The sequence below is a fragment of the Macrobrachium rosenbergii genome, chromosome 44, assembly GCF_040412425.1.
Source record: "Macrobrachium rosenbergii isolate ZJJX-2024 chromosome 44, ASM4041242v1, whole genome shotgun sequence".
Lineage (NCBI taxonomy): Eukaryota > Metazoa > Arthropoda > Malacostraca > Decapoda > Palaemonidae > Macrobrachium > Macrobrachium rosenbergii.
In genome coordinates, this window is record NC_089784.1 from 441834 (window position 1) to 461580 (window position 19747).

The window sequence follows — 19747 nt, forward strand, 5'->3', positions numbered from 1 at the left end:
TAAAAATTTCTCTTTCATTTACACCGTTTTATTACACTGTATCTTGGGAAAGTAGAATACGTATCGTCCTTTTACCTTTTCGAAAACATACGGTCTCTCTCTCTCTCTCTCTCTCTCTCTCTCTCTCTCTCTCTCTCTCTCTCTCTCTCTATATATATATATATATATATATATATATATATATATATATATATATATATATATATATATATATATATATATATATATATATATATATATATATATATATATATATATATGTATATATACTTATATATATATATATGTATGTATGTATACTATATATATACATACATAATTTGAGGGGCACGAATTTAGACATTCTCTCTCACTTCCTGCTGCTGCAAAGATATTAAGTTCACAGCATAAATCGTGAAAACCAACTAGACTCCTTATAAACTGGGTTTTAAAACGCCTTCAAACAGAGTTTTTAAACTAAATGATGTTTAACTAAAAAAAATAATGCGAAGACATTGCATATAACAAAAAATAACATGTAAAGATTTTCATTCTATTTTCTTGCCAAAAGAGTATGGAATCCCTTTTTTCCCTTACTGAAGCAACGAAAATTTCCTATTCCCATTCTGAACTGAGAATGAAAATATTGTATCTTTATATACCTTTCTCTCGCATCACTTCTATTCTAAATAACTTGTAGTTCACAATAGTTTGAAAAAGTTTCGCTTGACCAAGTTCAAGAGCAGTTTGACTGGGGTCCATTCATAGCAAATGAAGTGTGGTGCTGTGGGACTGTGCGGACCTTATCTAAACATGTGCTGGTGATACAACAGTGCTGGATGCTTTAGAGAGAGAGAGAGAGAGGACCAAATCATAAGCATCGTATAGGCCGCAAAGAGCCCTTGCCAACGACAGGCTCCTTCTATCATGGCGATCATCATCGTATAGGATGAAGTACCAGACCAGTTACAACCATTCTGCTAATCCCCCGACCCCACCAAGGAGATTAGGATCTGACGATGATGATTAGGATCACAACAGAAGCGGCAGAAGAAGCTGACGATTGTGTTGCTACCGGTAATCAGGACGACGGCGACGTCAAGAGTGATTTCGTTAAGAAGCGGTTGATGAAACGATCTTCGCCGTGCTCGTCATACGAGATGACGGTGATGATGTTGGTCAAGTAAGGCCGAGGAAAGTTAGAAGAAGAAGAAGAAGAAGAAGAAGCGTGTCATTCTTCATGAACTTGTTGAAATGACACGCGCCGATTCTACGCTGCAGTTCTTTTGTTTCTCGCACGGCAGGAGAGGTAGTTGTTAGGCATATCGTTGTTCTTTGCCTGCCTCGCAGTCGTTGCGGGAATCGTGTCATTCCGCTTTCTGCTGAAGTGAGGCGTTCTTCCCCATATCAGGTGGCTGGATGACGTCCGTTGAACTACCACTCCCCAGAATCATTCTCCGATTTTCAGATGTTCTCTCCCACTGCTCGCTTCGTTGGCTTCCTGTTACTTCATTTTCAGGAATTGCATGCCTTTTCGTGCTTCCCTTCCCTGACTCATGTAACATACTTACAGAGATAGGTTTAGTGCGTTCTTTCAGGGCTAATCCCCATCTCTCTCTCTCTCTCGCTTTTTCTGTAAAACCTAGGCTGAACTGAGTTATTCAGATTGTCCATCTGACAAGTCTTCGCTCCGATGAGAACAGCGAGCATCCCCATAGGTTTCAATGGCATTCACAGAAGAGCCTCATTATGTGCTAATATTGTTTGTTGCTCATGCACCCTAGAATAGACTAGACCCAGTGTTGTTAAATTTGACAAGTAGAGAAACCAGAAGGATGGCGAGCTTGTTGTTACTGCTTGGCATCCGTTGCTGGTTACCACCCCAGTTACTGACCAGACTCAGCATTCCTTAAATTAGCGATTAAGCGTTATCAAATCAAAACTGAGTTATCATGCAACCCGCTTACCTGGGAGATCAAGAATGGCCCTCAGGTCAGGAGAACCTTGTAGGCAATTAGTGGGGTCCTTAGGCAGTTGATCATTTTGACAGCTTGCAAATTACAGAAAAATTGGAAATTACAGAAAAATAGTGTTATATACTGGACCTACATATTATTAGAACAGCTGTTTCAGGAGTTGTTATTTTTAGATATGAGTGAATTGATAAATATGAAGGAACAAATTTCTGTTTAGAAAAATAGAAATAAAGACTCAATGAAAAAGGGTAGGGAGGGCTAAGGGATAACTTTGGGGTTGGTGAGAGGAGGGGGGAAGGGTATAATCTCTTTTAGATATCAATGACATCAAATGGAGTCGCTTCGTGAAGATCTAAACGCTTCCATTCTTTGATTCAGTAGATTGATTCATTTACTTATTTTAATTTTCTGTAAGAGAAAACTGTTGAGGTTGCTATTTGTCTGTCCGTCCGACCTCAGATATTAAAAACTACCGAGGCTAGAGGGCTGCAAATTGTTATGTTGATCATCCACCCTCCAGTCATCAAACATACCAAATTGCAGCCCTCTAGCCTCAGTAGTTTTTATTTCATTTAGAGTTAAATTTAGTCATGATCGTGCGTCTAGCACCGCTATAGGTGCCAACAACACAGGCCACCACCAGGATATGGCTGAAAGTTTCATGAGCCGCGGATGAAAGTTTCATACGGCATTATACGCTGTACAGAAAACTCGATTGCTCGGAAGAAATTTCAGGGCATTTTTTGCTTGTTTATTTAGTTAATCATTTCACTCATTTAGTTTCGAATTCAAGCATTTATATTCACGATCGCCACAGCGACTGTCCCGCTTCTGCGGTCACTGACAGCAGCCGTACGTGCGATCACGCGCAGAGCGGACATGGCCCGGCTTCTAATTAGCCAGAGGTAACCCGGTCCTGTTTTTGCTCGGTCTCGTACCTTCCACGTACGTGGAAAAATGACTGGCAATCGTGTTCCTTTCTCGAATTGATCGTCTCGAGTGTTCTTGCTACTTTCCCCAGATCGTCTTTTGTAGAGGCCTCGGGCTTACAAAAACTGTCAACAATTCTATTCTCTCTGGGTTTTCTCTCGACTTTATTGTCGTGATGTACATTTTAAAGATTTTATTGCCGGATTTTATTTGTTGTGCCCCAGGCGCAAATGAGGTTCAATTCCAGGTCATGATTTTGAAGTTTTATCTTTTTTTTTCCCTCTCTCTCTCTCTCTCTCTCTCTCTCAATTCGGTTCATCCATTTCTTGGTAATTTATTTATCTATTTTGTATTCGTTCCCCGTCGATTAATGCGTGAGTGTTCGTTTATTCGACTTTGTTTAATTCATTTTCATTGATTTTTAGGTAAAAATGTGTTATCTTGTCTTGATAAAATACCAGTTATCTTTATCGAACTCTAAACTTTGTTACATTCTTTAGCAAAACACATTTGATCTTGTCTTCATAAAATACCAGTTGATTTTATCGAACTCTAAACGTTGTTACATTCTTTAGCAAAACACATTTGATCTTGTCTTCATAAGATACCAGTTATCTTTATCGAACTCTAAACTTTGTTACATTCTTTAGCAAAACATTTTTAAATGCCGTAACTCAATAGTAGAGCGCTGTCATGGCATTTGCAATGCCCAATGTTCGATCCTCGGGCTGTCCGCCAACCTCATCACCAAAGTCTATTGTTCGTACGGATAAGAATATTCTAACAACTATTTTAAAAGAAAACTTATAGTCTAAAGCGTTGTTTCCTGCGAGAGGTTACAGGTGCATATGTATTTGAAGTAGTCACCTAGACCTGTTGCCATTTGAGTTTCTTGACACTTCTCGAATACACTTGTCACTACAGAGCAGTGAATCCGAAACGACGTTCGTAGGATTCCAGTAAGGAAAATCGAACCCATTTATTTATATTCATATATGTATATATATGTATATATATACCTATATATATACATATCTATATTAGAGTGGCTGTTAACTTTGATATTTCAGTGTTTTGTCAAAAGGAAAATAAGAAGGGATTCGATGCAAAAAAGCTTTCTCTTTACGTACTATAAGTTATGTTTCCTTAAAATATCTACAGGTTGATCGTCTCTATATCCGGTAAAACTGCTTAATTTGCACATTGTTTAAAGGTATGAACCCTCGTAATTCATTCAGTATAAGACTTTACGTTATATTATGAAAGACTTTGTAGGAGAATTCAATTTTTAAATATTCTGTACAAAATCCTTTTTTTAACATAAGGGTAAAAAGTAAGAAGAAAAAAAGGAGGGGAATTTAATTCAGAAGCAAACGAAGAATGCAAATTTCAAACTTCACAGAAAGTCAAATATACAGAGACAAATCTTTTATTTTCTCTCTTGTCTCTGTCTCTCTCTCTCTCTCTCTCTCTCTCTCTCTCTCTCTGTTGATGTCAGTCTGGACTTGTTCTCTTTAAACTCTGTTTACCTTTCTCTTTCTCTGTGCTTAATATCCTTTCGCCACCGGTTTATTCCTGTCATCCGTCTCTGCAATTAGTTACGAGTTTCTTCTGTGTATTCATCTGTCATTGTCTCACCAGGTCATAATTTGATATCCTTTTTCTCGTTCCTTCAGTTCTACAAATACCTCGTTTGTCCTCTTTCCTGGGCTGGTTTTGATTTTCCTTATTTTTGGTTTTCCTCATTTTTCATTCTCCAATTCCGTACTTCGCACAGTGCCTCTTTCGGACAATAATCGTACCGAGCTAAAAAAAAAATTTATGTCTTAAAATTACGGAATAATTACATCAAATTCTCAACGACACTCTTCTTCAAAATATGGGGAACGGGAAAGAACTGGGCCAACCGTTAAGGAAACCGTAAAAGAATTTAGCCTCTTGAAGGATGAAATTTTTCGGTAACATTTTCTTTTTCATTTTACTTCTGTTATTTGCCACCCCTTAAACTGAAAAACAAATACCCTGGGGCAGGAAGAGATTTCATTTTGGGGTTAAGAAGGAATCTACGCCCTATAACTATACACTGCCTCCTGCGTAATCCCTGGTACTGGATGACCATACTCGGATCATTCTAACCGGCGCCGATTGTCAGTTATACCGTTCAGAAATCTTGACCTTTAACGTGAGGTTGTCGCGTCGTTCTCATGCGAAATTTCCGAAGTCGTGTAATCTCTGACGTAACTTTGAAGGAAAGCATCCGGAAAATTGCTTCCAGCGCGTCATGATGAAAGCAGAGTGGTCCTTTTGATTCAAAAACTGAGCGAGTAACGTGGCTGTGATAAGTTGAAAATTCCTTTCAACTTTTCAAAAGCTAGTAGCCTAACACTGATGAAGAAACAAATTATTATTATTATTATTATTATTATTATTATTATTATTATTATTATTATTATTATTATTATTATCTAGAACAAACCAAAATGGTTCCTAGCTATCGTAGCAAGTTTCCACAGGACAGGCTTCCATGACTGGAAGAAAGGTCGGGTCAGAGAGTTTAGGAATATAGCCGACACAGAAATCCGACTTGATTACAGTAAATTCCTTTTAGTCAAACGATCGGCGGAACGTAAAGAACATATCACTGATGGCCATACAATAAATAAATAAAATCACGGAAGCTTTTAAAGAACCGAGCGGTTCTTATAGATAAACCATATTATTGCATGCTTTAATGCCCAAGTTTGTGACTTTTCGGGTGCTGAACGCTATTAAAATTCAGGTCATTTTCAAAATTAAAAATCCAAAAAAATCACATGCGAAAAAAGATGAAAGAAGTCAAGAGTAAAGGAATGTAACAGAACGCAAATGAAAAGGATAATTTGATGAAGATGAATGAATAAATGCAGGCATAAATATAATCTACAAGTAAATGTCTGACAAAAAGGTACAAATTACCGAAGTAAATCAATCATAAGACTCCAAAATTATTTCGTTTGTAAACATATGTTCTCTCTGCTGATCCCTTCATTCTTTCATGGAAAAGGAATTGCCAATGCCAGGTATCCTCATACAGCTTCAATATGCCATCAAATAACTAGCTCCTTAGTTATCAAAGTACTCTTAAATTTTCTGTTCTACACAGAGAGCCGTCAGGGTCCACCTGCCTCTCTGCTCAAGCAGAGATACCACAGGGAGAATGAACCTCTGAGAATCCTGACCGGTTTCGCCTTCAGTTTTCGAAGGTGTCTATTTATAAAATCTGCCGTGTCAAGAAATCTACGTATCTGTTTATATATCTGTCTTCAAACGAAATTGTTCAGAAGAATTGCTGTTTTATTGCTGTTCCTTCTTCGCAATGTTTTCGTGAGTACTTTCAGAAGCGTTCGCAGTGTATGTTTTCCATAATCTCGTCATCTTCTTCCATAGAAGGCCTTGGAGAGCACGAACAAATCTGTTTGGCTTCTAGCCATACAAAGAAGATTATCGGCTAACAGTTGCAAAGCGTTTAAGTATTCTGATCCTGTCTTTTCCGAGACATGTGCTATATCGTCAGAAATTATGATTTCTTGGAATAAACTGCATTTTTTTTTTAACATCACATCCCAGAGATCTAGAACTATTAGAAAGGTTGCACTGGACAAATATTTTCGACAACCTGAAGTCATAAAAGATAAATGAGAACACATCAGTGAAGTTCTTCAAACAAAAACAAAAAAAAAAAACTGTAGGACTACAAATGGAAGCTAAAGAATTGAAAGCACATGAGTAAATCATTGAAATGCTCTGAGGAAACGTTAGAGAAAAAACATTACACTAATCAGTGCAGTGGGGAATGACATGTAGTCCCAAGCTTATATGCAATGTCGCGACCCCCTCACACGGAAATTATTCCAAATGCACAAATGACGCACGACAGATGCGAACGCACCAACACGGCCATACACATGCGGTCAATCATAAGCGGCGGAAAAAGCCCACAGCAAACAAACGAGCAGCGGTCTGCGTCTACACATTTGGCAGACCTTCAAGAGGGGGAGACTCGTTCGTCTACTCCATCTACCTTCCAGAGACCCAGCGCCTGTGCTGTTGCGCACCCTGACCACCGCTCCTGGCAAAGCCGACCGAATATACATAAGTTACGCAACAAATTCAAACATGAGTTCGTAATAGGGGATAATATACAAAAGATATTTGCACTTGCAGGCAGACTTCTTCTTGAGATTAGTGTTTGAGACGGCGGGATGGTAATTGGCCGAGAGGCGGCTTCGGGGTGTCCCTTCGGTTGGGCAGGTGGGTGGAAGAGGGCGTGAGGGAAGGGGTGTAGGAGAAAAGAGAGGCTGGGTATAGGTGAACTGGGGTAATGGGGGAGGTGATAAGGAGAAGGGAGTGAGAGAGATGCAGAGAGAGAGAGACCCCTCGAAGACCTGTAATCCGAAGGTGTTCATCAAGAGCCAATTACTAGATAGCCCCCGAAGATTGCGAAGTCACTGCTTCTGGAGGTAAGAGAAGGAACGGGAGGGGAGAGGAGCAGAGGGGGCGAGGGATGAGTTGGAGGAGGTCTCTTGCCCAAGATGAGTATGAGGTCTTTTCACGTAATTAGGGTCTCTCGAACTGACCCAGGGTCCAGGACGATAATTGTGGGTCTAGAGAGGAGATGGCATTCGGGGAGACAGTGCGTCGTTCCATATGGTTCCAGAGGTCTCTTGGCGTCAGACGGTAACGAGAACCTGCGTCGCCTTTTCCCCCTTTTTTTTTTATCTTTTTTTATTTTGCCTGCTATCTCTTGAGCTTACCAGTTCCAGTGTCCACCAAAGCTAAATTTATTTGTTATATCGCTCTTGGCTACAGTTGAGTCCTTTCACTTATGGGCGACGTGCTCTGTAGAAGCTTGCTTGCCAAGTCAGCAGTTATTTATAATAATAGTCTCATAGGGGAATTTGCTATTTCTTCCATCCAGACCTGCTTTCTCTCCTTTTTCAATTAGCCATTTGTATAACTTACTGTAAAGTTGAAAGTCATGTGCCATACAAAAAGCAACCTCAAATTACAGAACTCATCCCCTGCCGGCGTTCCTCGTATCCAAAATATTTTCCCTTACCCAGATACCACACGCCTTCGGTAACAGTCTGTGAGGTTAACCAGTGTTTTCCCGAGTGACCAGTCAGGGGATCCTACTAGTTGATGATAATCCGCACCCTGAGTGTATAATAATAATAATAATAATAATAATAATAATAATAATAACTAATTAATTAATTATTATTATTATTATTATTATTATTATTATTATTAATGGATGAGAGAAAAGCAGATCGGTGTCCATGTGTAGGCTATAGATATGTGTGTGTGTGTGTGTGTGCGCGCGCGCCCGTTTGTAATGAGGTGGTCTGGTCACGCTGGGATAATGGGGGATGGAGGTGGAGGAAGCAAGCAGTCGAGGGCTACCGTGGCTTGTGTACGGATATCGACCATATTTTGAAACGCCATTGTCTTAATGAACTTTAAAATTTATATATCGATATAAATATATTTTAGTCAATTCTGAATATCATAAGCCATTGCTGGAAATATTATAAAAGGAAATGAGTCAATTCTGTGGAATATCATAACAGCCACTTTCTGAATGTTTAATTGTTGAGCCCCTCTCTCTCTCTCTCTCTCTCTCTCTCTCTCTCTCTCTCTCTCTCTCTCTCTCTTTTACTCTCCCCCCAGCGAGACGAGAACGCGATGGGCGAGCACGGTAAAGAAATTCTCGTGCAAGCAGAAAACACCATCGAACGATTTATGAATATCAGAGTTCATGCTCCGGCCAAGGTCCTTAACCAAACCAGCTTTTGGATATAATACCTGTTTTGTAGAAATTCTTTTATGATCAATATAGAGGCCAATGAGACGAAGAACCAAATGACCTTATCAAAGCACGAACCCTGAAGTAAATAAGAAAGGAAAATATATACATATATATATATATATATATATATATATATATATATATAGATAGAGAGAGAGAGAGAGAGAGAGAGAGAGAGAGAGAGAGAGAGAGAGAGAGAGAGAGTATAAATGCGTATTTTAGATTTGCTACAAAAATACAAAACGCAGGTTCATATGCACACGGACAAATGTACACCCATATATATGTCTATATATGGATAAGTAGTTAGGTGTATTTATACATAAATATGAAAAATTACATATACATACATACATATATACATATCTATATATATGTATATATACATGGTATACATTATAGACAGTGAACGAGATAAGGGAAAAGTGAGAAACGTGTGTATGTCTCTGTGTTGAAACCACGTCCGTTTGCGAGTTTGACCAAGAGGACAAGTTTAATCCAATCCGACAACAGAATTCAGGGAAGGAGGATAATGGCGGTCCACCTAATGTATACAATCTGGAAGACACAAGATCTGTGGCTTTTCGATTTCTTACAGATATTGCTATGAAGAGATATACGCGAAAAGTAGCATCGCCCTGTCATCTCGCTGCATCATACCGAAAAAGAATTATGAAGACTTATGTATGGTCATGATTTGCAGGCACTTTCTTTAAATTTATTTTGAAAAATCAATAAAATAGATATTTTGCTTTGGGAAATTTCCTGTTTAAATAATAACAATGTATAAAGATTTGGTAATTATGAAGACCTAGGTATGATTATGATTTGCAAACATTTTCTTTTAATTTATTTAAAAAATCAGTCACTTTCTTTAAATTTATTTTCAAAAAATCAATAAAATTGATATTTTGCTTTGGGAAATTGCCTGTTTCAATAATAATAATAATATATAAAGATTTGGTAATTATGAAGACCTAGGTATGATCATGATTTGCAAACATTTTCTTTTAATTTATTTTTAAAAAATCAATAAAATAGATATTTTGTTTTGGGAAATTGCCTGTTTCAAGAATAATAATAATAATGTATAAAGATTTGGTAATCTCCAGTCAACAACGTTGAAATCGTCCAAAAATGTTTTGAAATTACGATTTAATAGCGAAATCAAATCAAGACCTGACTATGGTTTTGGCATTCGATCTACAAAATTTCCATAATGAAAGAAAAAGTACAAAGTAAAAAAGACCTAAATGCTACAAGAATCAAAACGCTCATGTCCATTAATATATATATATATATATATATATATATATATATATATATATATATATATATATATATATATATATATATATATATATATATATATAGTAATTCTGTAGAGATATTTTCTGATTGTCATATCGTTCTCGATCGAATATATGATTCCACGAAACACAGACATTTGTAATATGTACGTGCTGCAAAAATTTACACCTGAATGATGACATAATACCTGCATAACATCACAATCATCACTCTGCTTTTGAAACAGCGAACCCGCGTTCGTTCAGATAGCACGTATACGCTCGTGAACGCGTCACCTTCCCCTTTACAAAAAAACAACGTAGGGAAAAAAAACATACAGGAAAAAATTATAAATAAAAAAATGGAAGATAACTTCTCACCTGCTGCCGATCCCGGCAACGATATGCCACACAAGTTAGCACCCAGACCTGCGCCGGGTGGAAAACTTCCTCCCGTAGCGTTGATTGACAGCCGAACATTTTGACTGATGCGGAACGCGGGAGGCATCGCCCCAGAGGTGACGCGCCGCCTAATGACTCTCTCGCCAACATATTTTGAGTAAATGTTCCGTCAACGGGAATGTCATTGTGGCTTCTTAATGGTGACCAAGATTCAGTGTGCTCTTGTCAAGGGAAATGGCTATACGTTGCTCTGTTTTCCGTCGTCGTGTGACGTGTGTTCGTTTCCCTCACCTCCTTTGTAATAGCGACCTTGAATATATATATATATATATATATATATATATATATATATATATATATATATATATATATATATATATATATATATATATATATACATACATACGATGTTACCTCCATTGGAGAGGCGCTTTGCATAATGATGGCATGAAATTATCATTAACCGGATTCTAATGGACACCTGAATTATAGATTCGAGAGGGGTATGGGGTATCCGGCGATTCTTATTAATAGAATAACATGTTACTTAGCAAGGTAACGGTGATGCCCATTCACGGTTGGATGAACTGGTGTGCCCTGGGCTGGGATCTGACGATGGGCTTAGCAAACGTGAGTCGAGAGCTGTACCACTCGACTAGCACCAGCGCTCTCTCTCTCTCTCTCTCTCTCTCTCTCTCTCTCTCTCTCTCTCTCTCTCTGATTCCATCCATGGATTTTTCCCTTTTTCTTCTTTGCACTTTGTTAAAAATCCAAATTCTCTCTCTCTCTCTCTCTCTCTCTCTCTCTCTCTCTCTCTCTCTCTCTCTCTCTCTCTCTCTCTCTCTCTCTCTCTCCCCTGATTCCATCCATGGATTTTTTCCCTTTTTCTTCTTTGCACTTTGTTAAAAATCCAAATTCTCTCTCTCTCTCTCTCTCTCTCTCTCTCTCTCTCTCTCTCTCTCTCTCTCTCTATTTACCAACCTATCCATCTGTCTCTTTTTCATAAATTCAATTGTTTTCCAAAAACGAAAAACTACTTTCCAATTAGGAGCTAGGGCCAGTGGCCATTTTTTTCACGTTTTCCTCTAATTCTACTTTCGTGTTCATAATACTCGGCATTATGATGATTGATAGACTGATTTATCTCTTATCAGTTGGTCTCGCATGCTTTCAGCTCTGAGTCAAGAAAAACTTCATGCAGAATTGTAGATCAGATACAGTTTTTATTTTCAAATTTTTTAGAGTGTTATCGTTCCATTTTTAAAGTCATTTTTAGCTTTCTTGTTGGTGAGGAAAGTTCCGTCAGAACTCTTGTGAAACACGTTTTCCAATTCGTCTGGTTTTAACACGAAAATTTTGTCTGTGTTTGAATGATAACATCTGCATTAATAATAATAATATTAATAAAAATAATAAAGGTGTCACTTATACTAGAATCAAGAGTTTTCGTCATTTTTTGTCACAAAAACCAACAAATGGGTAATATAAGTATTAGTAGTGATCAGCTGCTCATTTTACGTAGGTCAAAACGGTAGTTTGCCATTCACGTTGAACTAACCCCTTATTAAAACTTGCTCCGTGAAAGGACTATTTACATTAATGGACAAAAGTAAATGCTACCTACACGAGTTAGGGCAGAAGAGACTTTATAGCCTTGCAGGCAACTCTGCTAGGAGAAGAACCCTCCGAAATCGAACCAGCGGGTAAAAGGGACCCTTTGGCCTTGGCAGGCAACCCTTCTAAGAGATGGTTACTCTGAACACAAACCTTGTTCTCCAACCTTAGACTGTGCCATAGCCATTGTACCGTGGCTTTCTATGGCCTCGGGTTTGAGTTCCGTTGCCTGAGGGTACAGTCAGGCATTTAGCCTCTTTTTTTGTTCACTTTCCTGTTTTTTTCGAAAAATGTGTAAGACAGGCTGATGAGGAGGCAAAAGTTGCTTGGTGGACTATCAGGAAAGTGCCTTCGTCTTTGCCTAATCTTTTCCTGCCCTGGGGGACTTATTTGCCTTGTAAGGTGTGCCGGCCCCACCTCGTCGACCAGTTGCTTCTGACGCTTTTTTTTTTTTTAATGACATATAGCCACGATTATTTATACTTGCAACAGAATTTTTGTAAATAGTGTAAATAATGTTGTTGTTGGAGGCATTGTTGCTTGCTGTTCTGTTGATTTTTACAGTGTTACTGTTGTTGTGAGCCTGTTTATTAGTTTTTCTACTTATTTTATGTTGTTAATTTTAATTCTTTCAGAAGACTGAGCTCAACCGTTGGCTTGTTACTCATTGCAGTAAGAAAAATTGTAAAGTGCTTTACTCAAATATTCGGGGATTAAGGTCAAATTTTCTTGATCTCCAGAGTAGTAACAAGCCAAAGGTCGAGTTTTTAATCTCGGTTTTGATGGCACTGGTTTTATTCATCATCGCAACATCCCTATGGCTGTATACACGAAATCCGGACGACCTACTTATCGTCAGAAAATTCAGAGTGTATTTGCTATGAAGTCCTTTGTTTTAAAATTGTCAGTAAGTTCTACAGTGTGTACATACTTGCTGTTTACGCCAATCCATATATCGACGATTCTATATATGATTATCTCTTGGAAAGGATTAGTATGGCCCACTCAAAGGGTACAAAATCATCCTTCGAAGCACAGTGAGTGGCTGATTCAAATTCCACAGATCAACATGGACGGTGGTCTGCTGTTGAGTTCTGTGCGTCCTCCGATTTTGTCCAGCTAACTGGGGAACCCACTCCTATTTCTTGTAATAGATTAGACCTCATATTCACAGATGTTCCAGCTATTGTCAAGTCCAAGCTCTGTGAATATGTAGACACTTCTGATCATTGCGCCATTGAGGTGGACATATCTGTCAGTTAGTATATTACAAATGCCGCCATTGGACAAAACTGGCTGAAATCTGAAGCCAATTGGGATCGCACTGTTGAAGCTTGCATTTTAATACATTTTTATCTGTTTATTAATTATTAATTTATGTTTCCTTTTTAATAAGCGAGATCTCTTCTTTCTGTATTTTCCTTTACCTCCTCTTACTTCTTCCTAATGAACACCTTAATATTCTTTGGAAGCTTGAATTTCAAGTCAATGGCCCCTGTGGTGGGCTTGTTCCATATGAATAGGGTTCATCTTCTTCTTCTTCTTAATAATAATAATAATAATAATAACCATCATCATCATCACCATCATCTAAATCAAAATCGGGAAAAAAATTATAGAAAAGGAAATCTTCAGTAACTACTGAAAAAGAAGAAGAAGAAGAAGAAGAAGAAGACTGAGAAGAATCAGTTTATAACTTCCCACTCAATCCAGAATTTCTTCCAATGTCATAAATCCGTCGCTAAGTGCCTTCAAGTAGGTAATGACACTTTCATGGGAGAGCCCCCACATGACAGACAGATACAAAAATCGATGGGAGCAATAAGAAAGAGAAGAATGGAAGGGAGGAGGAGAAGAGAAAGAAGAACTCTCGCATGGACAACATCCCCGAAATCCAATTACTCTACCCGTCTAGTGAATGACGCGGGACAGGTCAGAATATGCAATCATGGCTAAGAAACGAGCATGCAGGAGCCCCCTCCCCACCATCAACCAGTACCCTTTTTTCGAGAGAAAGGAATGCAGGAATACTGTTCATACGAGGAATGTCAGCCAAGGGAGAAAACGCGTTGTATATCCCTAGACCACCTTTATCTACCATACGTGCGAGATTGCGTGCTTGGAGAGAGAGGTAGAAAAATCAAAAGTAAAAAACAAAATATAAAAAAAAGACGGCGAGGGGGCAGCAACAGCAGCGATAGGGTTTTGGATAAGGGGCCAATCCGTGGCTGGATGGAGGAGCAATGAGACTAATTTTCTTCCCGGGCAAATCGCAGCGGTTTGGACGTTCGGAGGAAAGGCGACTGGGCGGGACCCCAGCGCAAGAAGTAGCCATCATTATCCCGGCATTATAGTGCAACCCCTCGTGATAGAAAGCCCCTTCGGGCCGTTTCGGTAGGTTATTTAACGTACTTTAGACGGGCATCCAATTGCGCTGATAAGGCTATTTTGCTTTGAGGCCAAGCTGTTCCCTCTCTCTCTCTCTCTCTCTCTCTCTCTCTCTCTCTCTCTCTCTCTCTCTCTCTCTGTTCCCCCGCCTGGAACGATTCAAAATGCCTCTTCTTACTCGATGATAGAATCGAGATGGTTCATTTTCGTCCTGTGGGCCTAATTAGTATGTGTGAGGTATGATCATCATGTAATGTCTGGGAAATGATCGGGAAAACTTGACAATAATTCACACTGCCAGATTCCTTTCATTATCATTTTGCAAAGGTAAACTCGAGCAAATACGAAGAGGATGAAAAATAAGTTATCTTAATGTCAGACGCGAGGAGTAGCGTTCTTTTCGTCTGTAACGCACCGTGTTTGATTGCCTTCAAATTTCTGAATTTCTTTACGTACTTTATATATGTATATATATATATATATATATATAAATTTTATATATATATATATATATATATATATATATATATATATATATATATATATATATATATATATATATATATATATATATATACACTGTATATATATATACATATAGATAGATAGATATAGATATATAGATATATACATACATATATACACATATATTCTCTTTTACTTCTTAATTGAATTCATGTGCATTTTCTTATGCTTAGACAGGCCACTATTCTGTCGAATGTTTTTCCATTATGAAAATAATAATAGACAAAATAAAATATTGGGTGTTTGGCTACCTCCGTCTAATTGCTATCCGGTATTATAAAGACGACCCAGTTCACACCTGTTGCACTATTCGTCCATAATAGTGATATCCGTTCTAATGGAATTGTGCCATTAATAGTAACCTTCTCGCCGCTTCAGCTAGAAATTTCAAATGTCAATCTGGATTGAAAGTAATTGAATTTTCAAAGCCATGCAAATTTGAATACCTTCAATGAAAAGGTCTATAATAGTGCATGTTTTCATAATATTAATTATATTATATACAGTACATACATGCATACATACATACATACATACATACATTTTATATTTATGCATATATATATATATATATATATATATATATATATATATATATATATATATATGTATATATATAATGCATAAATATAAATGTGTGTGCATGTATGCAAGTATGTATATATATAATCTAATTAAATTTATGAAAATACGCGTCTTTATGGATTCTTTCAATAAAGATATAATAATTTGCATGGCTTTGGTGATTTATATACTTTACATATGTGTATATATATATATATATATATATATATATATATATATATATATATATATATATAGAACGTGCGTATAAATTTGAATAAAAAAATTAAGAAAACCTGTCAACTAAAGCTTAAATGGAAATGCGATATTAAATATTCAGAGAACAGATTCCGCAACGGATCCGACGAAGGCACCAGGAAGGGAAACCCGAGAATTCCTCATTTCCCGCAAAAAAAAAAAAAGAAAAAAAAAGAGCATCGAGTTCGATCCGTCCTGAAGGAATGCGCCCGGAGCCGCGAATACTAGAACCCCAAAAAATCACGGTGCAAAGTGGCACTCGAAATTTGATGTGAAAATGAGGTTTGTCTGCCTCGATCCCTTCTTACCGACCATGCCATGTGTTGCCGCCCCCTGGGGCGTCCCGACAGATGGAATCCACGCACGCACAGACACACGAAGACATCCCACGTACACGCACGCACGAACGTTCCTCCTCCGTGTTCGACCGCTCCCTCTCCCCTCCTCCCCCGGCTCGGCTCCCAGCCTCCCAACTCCTCTGCGAAATTCCCTGGGGGAGCTAGCTCTCTCTCTCTCTCTCTCTCTCTCTCTCTCTCTCTCTCTCTCTCTCTCTCTCTCTCTCTCTCTCTCTCCTGCTAATTTGAAGTCCTGCAAGTTAATTTGATGGTGTACGTGATATGACTGTAAATCGGGACCTGGGTATTCGTCGGTACCCTTCAGAATTCTTAGAAGGAGTTCTGCTGCTGCAGCACCAGTTGCTTTGGGCTGCCCCCTTCCTTCGGCTGCTGCTGCTGCTGCTGTTGTTGTTGTGGCTGTTGCTGCTGTTCCTGTTGCTGCGTTTTATTGTTGTTCTCGAGGCTTTTTGACATTGTTTCCATCGGCGTCGCTCGTGAGTGGGTTCGGCTGGTGTTCCTGATTTTTCGTCTTGCTGAGGTTTCGGATTCTTGGGAGTTTCGTGGATGCTGCTTTTCCTAGTTCTGTCCCTGTTTCTGCCATTGTTGATGTTCCTAGTTCTGTCACTGTTTCTGCCATTGTTGATGTTCCTAGTTCTGTCACTGTTTCTGCCATTGTTGATGTTCCTAGTTCTGTCCCTGTTTCTGCCATTGTTGATGTTCCTAGTTCTGTCCCTGTTTCTGCCATTGTTGATGTTCCTAGTTCTGTCACTGTTTCTGCCATTGTTGATGTTCCTAGTTCTGTCCCTGTTTCTGCCATTGTTGATGTTCCTAGTTCTGTCACTGTTTCTGCCATTGTTGATGTTCCTAGTTCTGTCACTGTTTCTGCCATTGTTGATGTTCCTAGTTCTGTCACTGTTTCTGCCATTGTTGATGTTCCTAGTTCTGTCACTGTTTCTGCCATTGTTGATGTTCCTAGTTCTGTCCCTGTTTCTGCCATTGTTGATGTTCCTAGTTCTGTCCCTGTTTCTGCCATTGTTGATGTTCCTAGTTCTGTCACTGTTTCTGCCATTGTTGATGTTCCTAGTTCTGTCCCTGTTTCTGCCATTGTTGATGTTCCTAGTTCTGTCACTGTTTCTGCCATTGTTGATGTTCCTAGTTCTGTCCCTGTTTCTGCCATTGTTGATGTTCCTAGTTCTGTCCCTGTTTCTGCCATTGTTGATGTTCCTAGTTCTGTCACTGTTTCTGCCATTGTTGATGTTCCTAGTTCTGTCCCTGTTTCTGCCATTGTTGATGTTCCTAGTTCTGTCACTGTTTCTGCTGCCATTGTTGATGTTCCTAGTTCTGTCCCTGTTTCTGCCATTGTTGATGTTCCTAGTTCTGTCACAGTTTCTGCAATTGTTGATGTTCCTAGTTCTGTCACAGTTTCTGCCATTGTTGATGTTCCTAGTTCTGTCACTGTTTCTGCCATTGTTGATGTTCCTAGTTCTGTCACTGTTTCTGCCATTGTTGATGTTCCTAGTTCTGTCACTGTTTCTGCCATTGTTGATGTTCCTAGTTCTGTCACTGTTTCTGCCATTGTTGATGTTCCTAGTTCTGTCACTGTTTCTGCCACCGTTGATGTTCCTAGTTCTGTCACTGTTTCTGCCATTGTTGATGTTCCTAGTTCTGTCCCTGTTTCTGCCATTGTTGATGTTCCTAGGTCTGTCACAGTTTCTGCAATTGTTGATGTTCCTAGTTCTGTCACCGTTTCTGCCATTGTTGATGTTCCTAGTTCTGTCACTGTTTCTGCCATTGTTGATGTTCCTAGTTCTGTCCCTGTTTCTGCCATTGTTGATGTTCCTAGGTCTGTCACAGTTTCTGCCATTGTTGATGTTCCTAGTTCTGTCACTGTTTCTGCCATTGTTGATGTTCCTAGTTCTGTCACTGTTTCTGCCATTGTTGATGTTCCTAGTTCTGTCACTGTTTCTGCCATTGTTTATGTTCCTAGTTCTGTCACTGTTTCTGCCATTGTTGATGTTCCTAGTTCTGTCACAGTTTCTGCCATTGTTGATGTTCCTAGTTCTGTCACTGTTTCTGCCACCGTTGATGTTCCTAGTTCTGTCACTGTTTCTGCCATTGTTGATGTTCCTAGTTCTGTCCCTGTTTCTGCCATCGTTGATGTTCCTAGTTCTGTCCCTGTTTCTATCATTGTTGATGTTCCTAGTTCTGTCACTGTTTCTGCCATTGTTGATGTTCCTAGTTCTGTCACTGTTTCTGCCATTGTTGACGTTCCCAGTTCTGTCACTGTTTCTGCCACTGTTGATGTTACTGATGGTGCCCCTGTTATTGATGCGATTCTGTTGGCTCTGGTATTGTCGTTGCTCTCAAGTTCTTCAATCTAATCTCTTTTATGTTTCGTTCACTATTTCCAATTTCCCATTTTTTAAATCGAGAAGATGAGTCTAATCAGTCTTTAGCGTTTTGTTTGCCGTCTCTCTCTCTCTCTCTCTCTCTCTCTCTCTCTCTCTCTCTCTCTCTCTCTCATCCCCAGAGATGGCGTCACTCACGTCCGAGGATCGTTCCCTGCTGGTTCGTCCCTCCCTGGGTCTTCTTGGGCGCCTTCGGGCGATTCCTCAGCATTGGCGAAGACTATCCTCCACATCTCCGTCTTTGATCTCTCCGAGGAGCGCTTCTCATTGGACGGTCTGACGCAAGGACTTTGTTGGGGCCCCAGTTCTCGTGATTTTGTTGAGAGAGTTGCTCGATTTTTAGTATTATTCACCTGTAATAGAAGCAATAATAAAATAATGATAAGGCGTAATAATGGTAAGAAGATATTAATATCATTGCTGTGAAATTCATAATGTCGTGATTCAGTTTTTGTATATTAAAAATCCACAGTTATGTCAGTAAGCTGTCTTTTATTTATAAAAGACAAAAACAATGACTTTCGAACGTTGTGTCCTCAGTGTTTGCGCTAAAAGGATTTTTAATGTGCAGTTATTATTATTATTATAATTATTATTATTATTATTATTATTATTATAAGTACCAGTAGTAGTAGTAGAAGTAGTATCATTAAATAGGTCGCTATATGCATTATGATAAACGGTTTTAGTTTGATGCCACTAAAATCTCTCTCTCTCTCTCTCTCTCTCTCTCTCTCTCTCTCTCTCTCTCTCTCTCTCTCTCTCTCTCTCTCTCTCTCGTGAAACTCCTAAAATATCACTGCAATTTCATTCATTTCGCATACCATCATATCACACGCAGTCAAATCCTTCTTTGTAAGTAAGATTTCCTGAAAAGCCTTATACAAAGAAGTCATTTTACGAGGGATTTTTCATCACTCCAAAAGACTTTCAAAGAAATCATATCAATTCATTTTCCTTTCTTATTCACTGTATTCACTTACTCATTAGAGCTCTAGCACATGTAAAGACGTAAGACTTTCAAAGAAATCCTATCAATTCATTTTCCTTTCTTATTCATTGTATACTTATTCATTAGAGCGCTATCACTTGTAAAGACGTAAGGAATATTTGATTGAATAGACGGAAGCTTCTGTCGGCAGGCTAAAAAAAAAGTAAATGAATAAAACTGGTTCCTTCAGGAAGAGGCGCAGACTATACCTATTTGCAGGTATGGACATTTCTCTTT

General features: G+C 38.7%; 1 protein-coding gene across 1 annotated transcript; it reads left to right on the plus strand.

Moving 5' to 3' along the window:
* Positions 1–998: 998 nt before the first annotated feature.
* On the plus strand, positions 999–18492 carry LOC136829214 (streptococcal hemagglutinin-like). Its single transcript, XM_067087517.1, has 2 exons — positions 999–1162; positions 16728–18492. The coding sequence occupies exons 1-2, from the start codon at positions 999–1001 to the stop codon at positions 18490–18492; spliced, it is 1929 nt and encodes a 642-aa protein (XP_066943618.1).
* Positions 18493–19747: the final 1255 nt, after the last annotated feature.

What these genes read in the sequence shown, in the direction of transcription:
- LOC136829214 (XM_067087517.1), top strand. Translation starts at nt 999, where the DNA reads ATGATGATTAGGATCACAACAGAAGCGGCAGAAGAAGCTGACGATTGT. An exon ending in ACGGTGATGATGTTGGTCAA is followed by an intron (nt 1,163 to 16,727) that starts GTAAGGCCGAGG and finishes TGATGTTCCTAG; the next exon opens with TTCTGTCACTGTTTCTGCCA.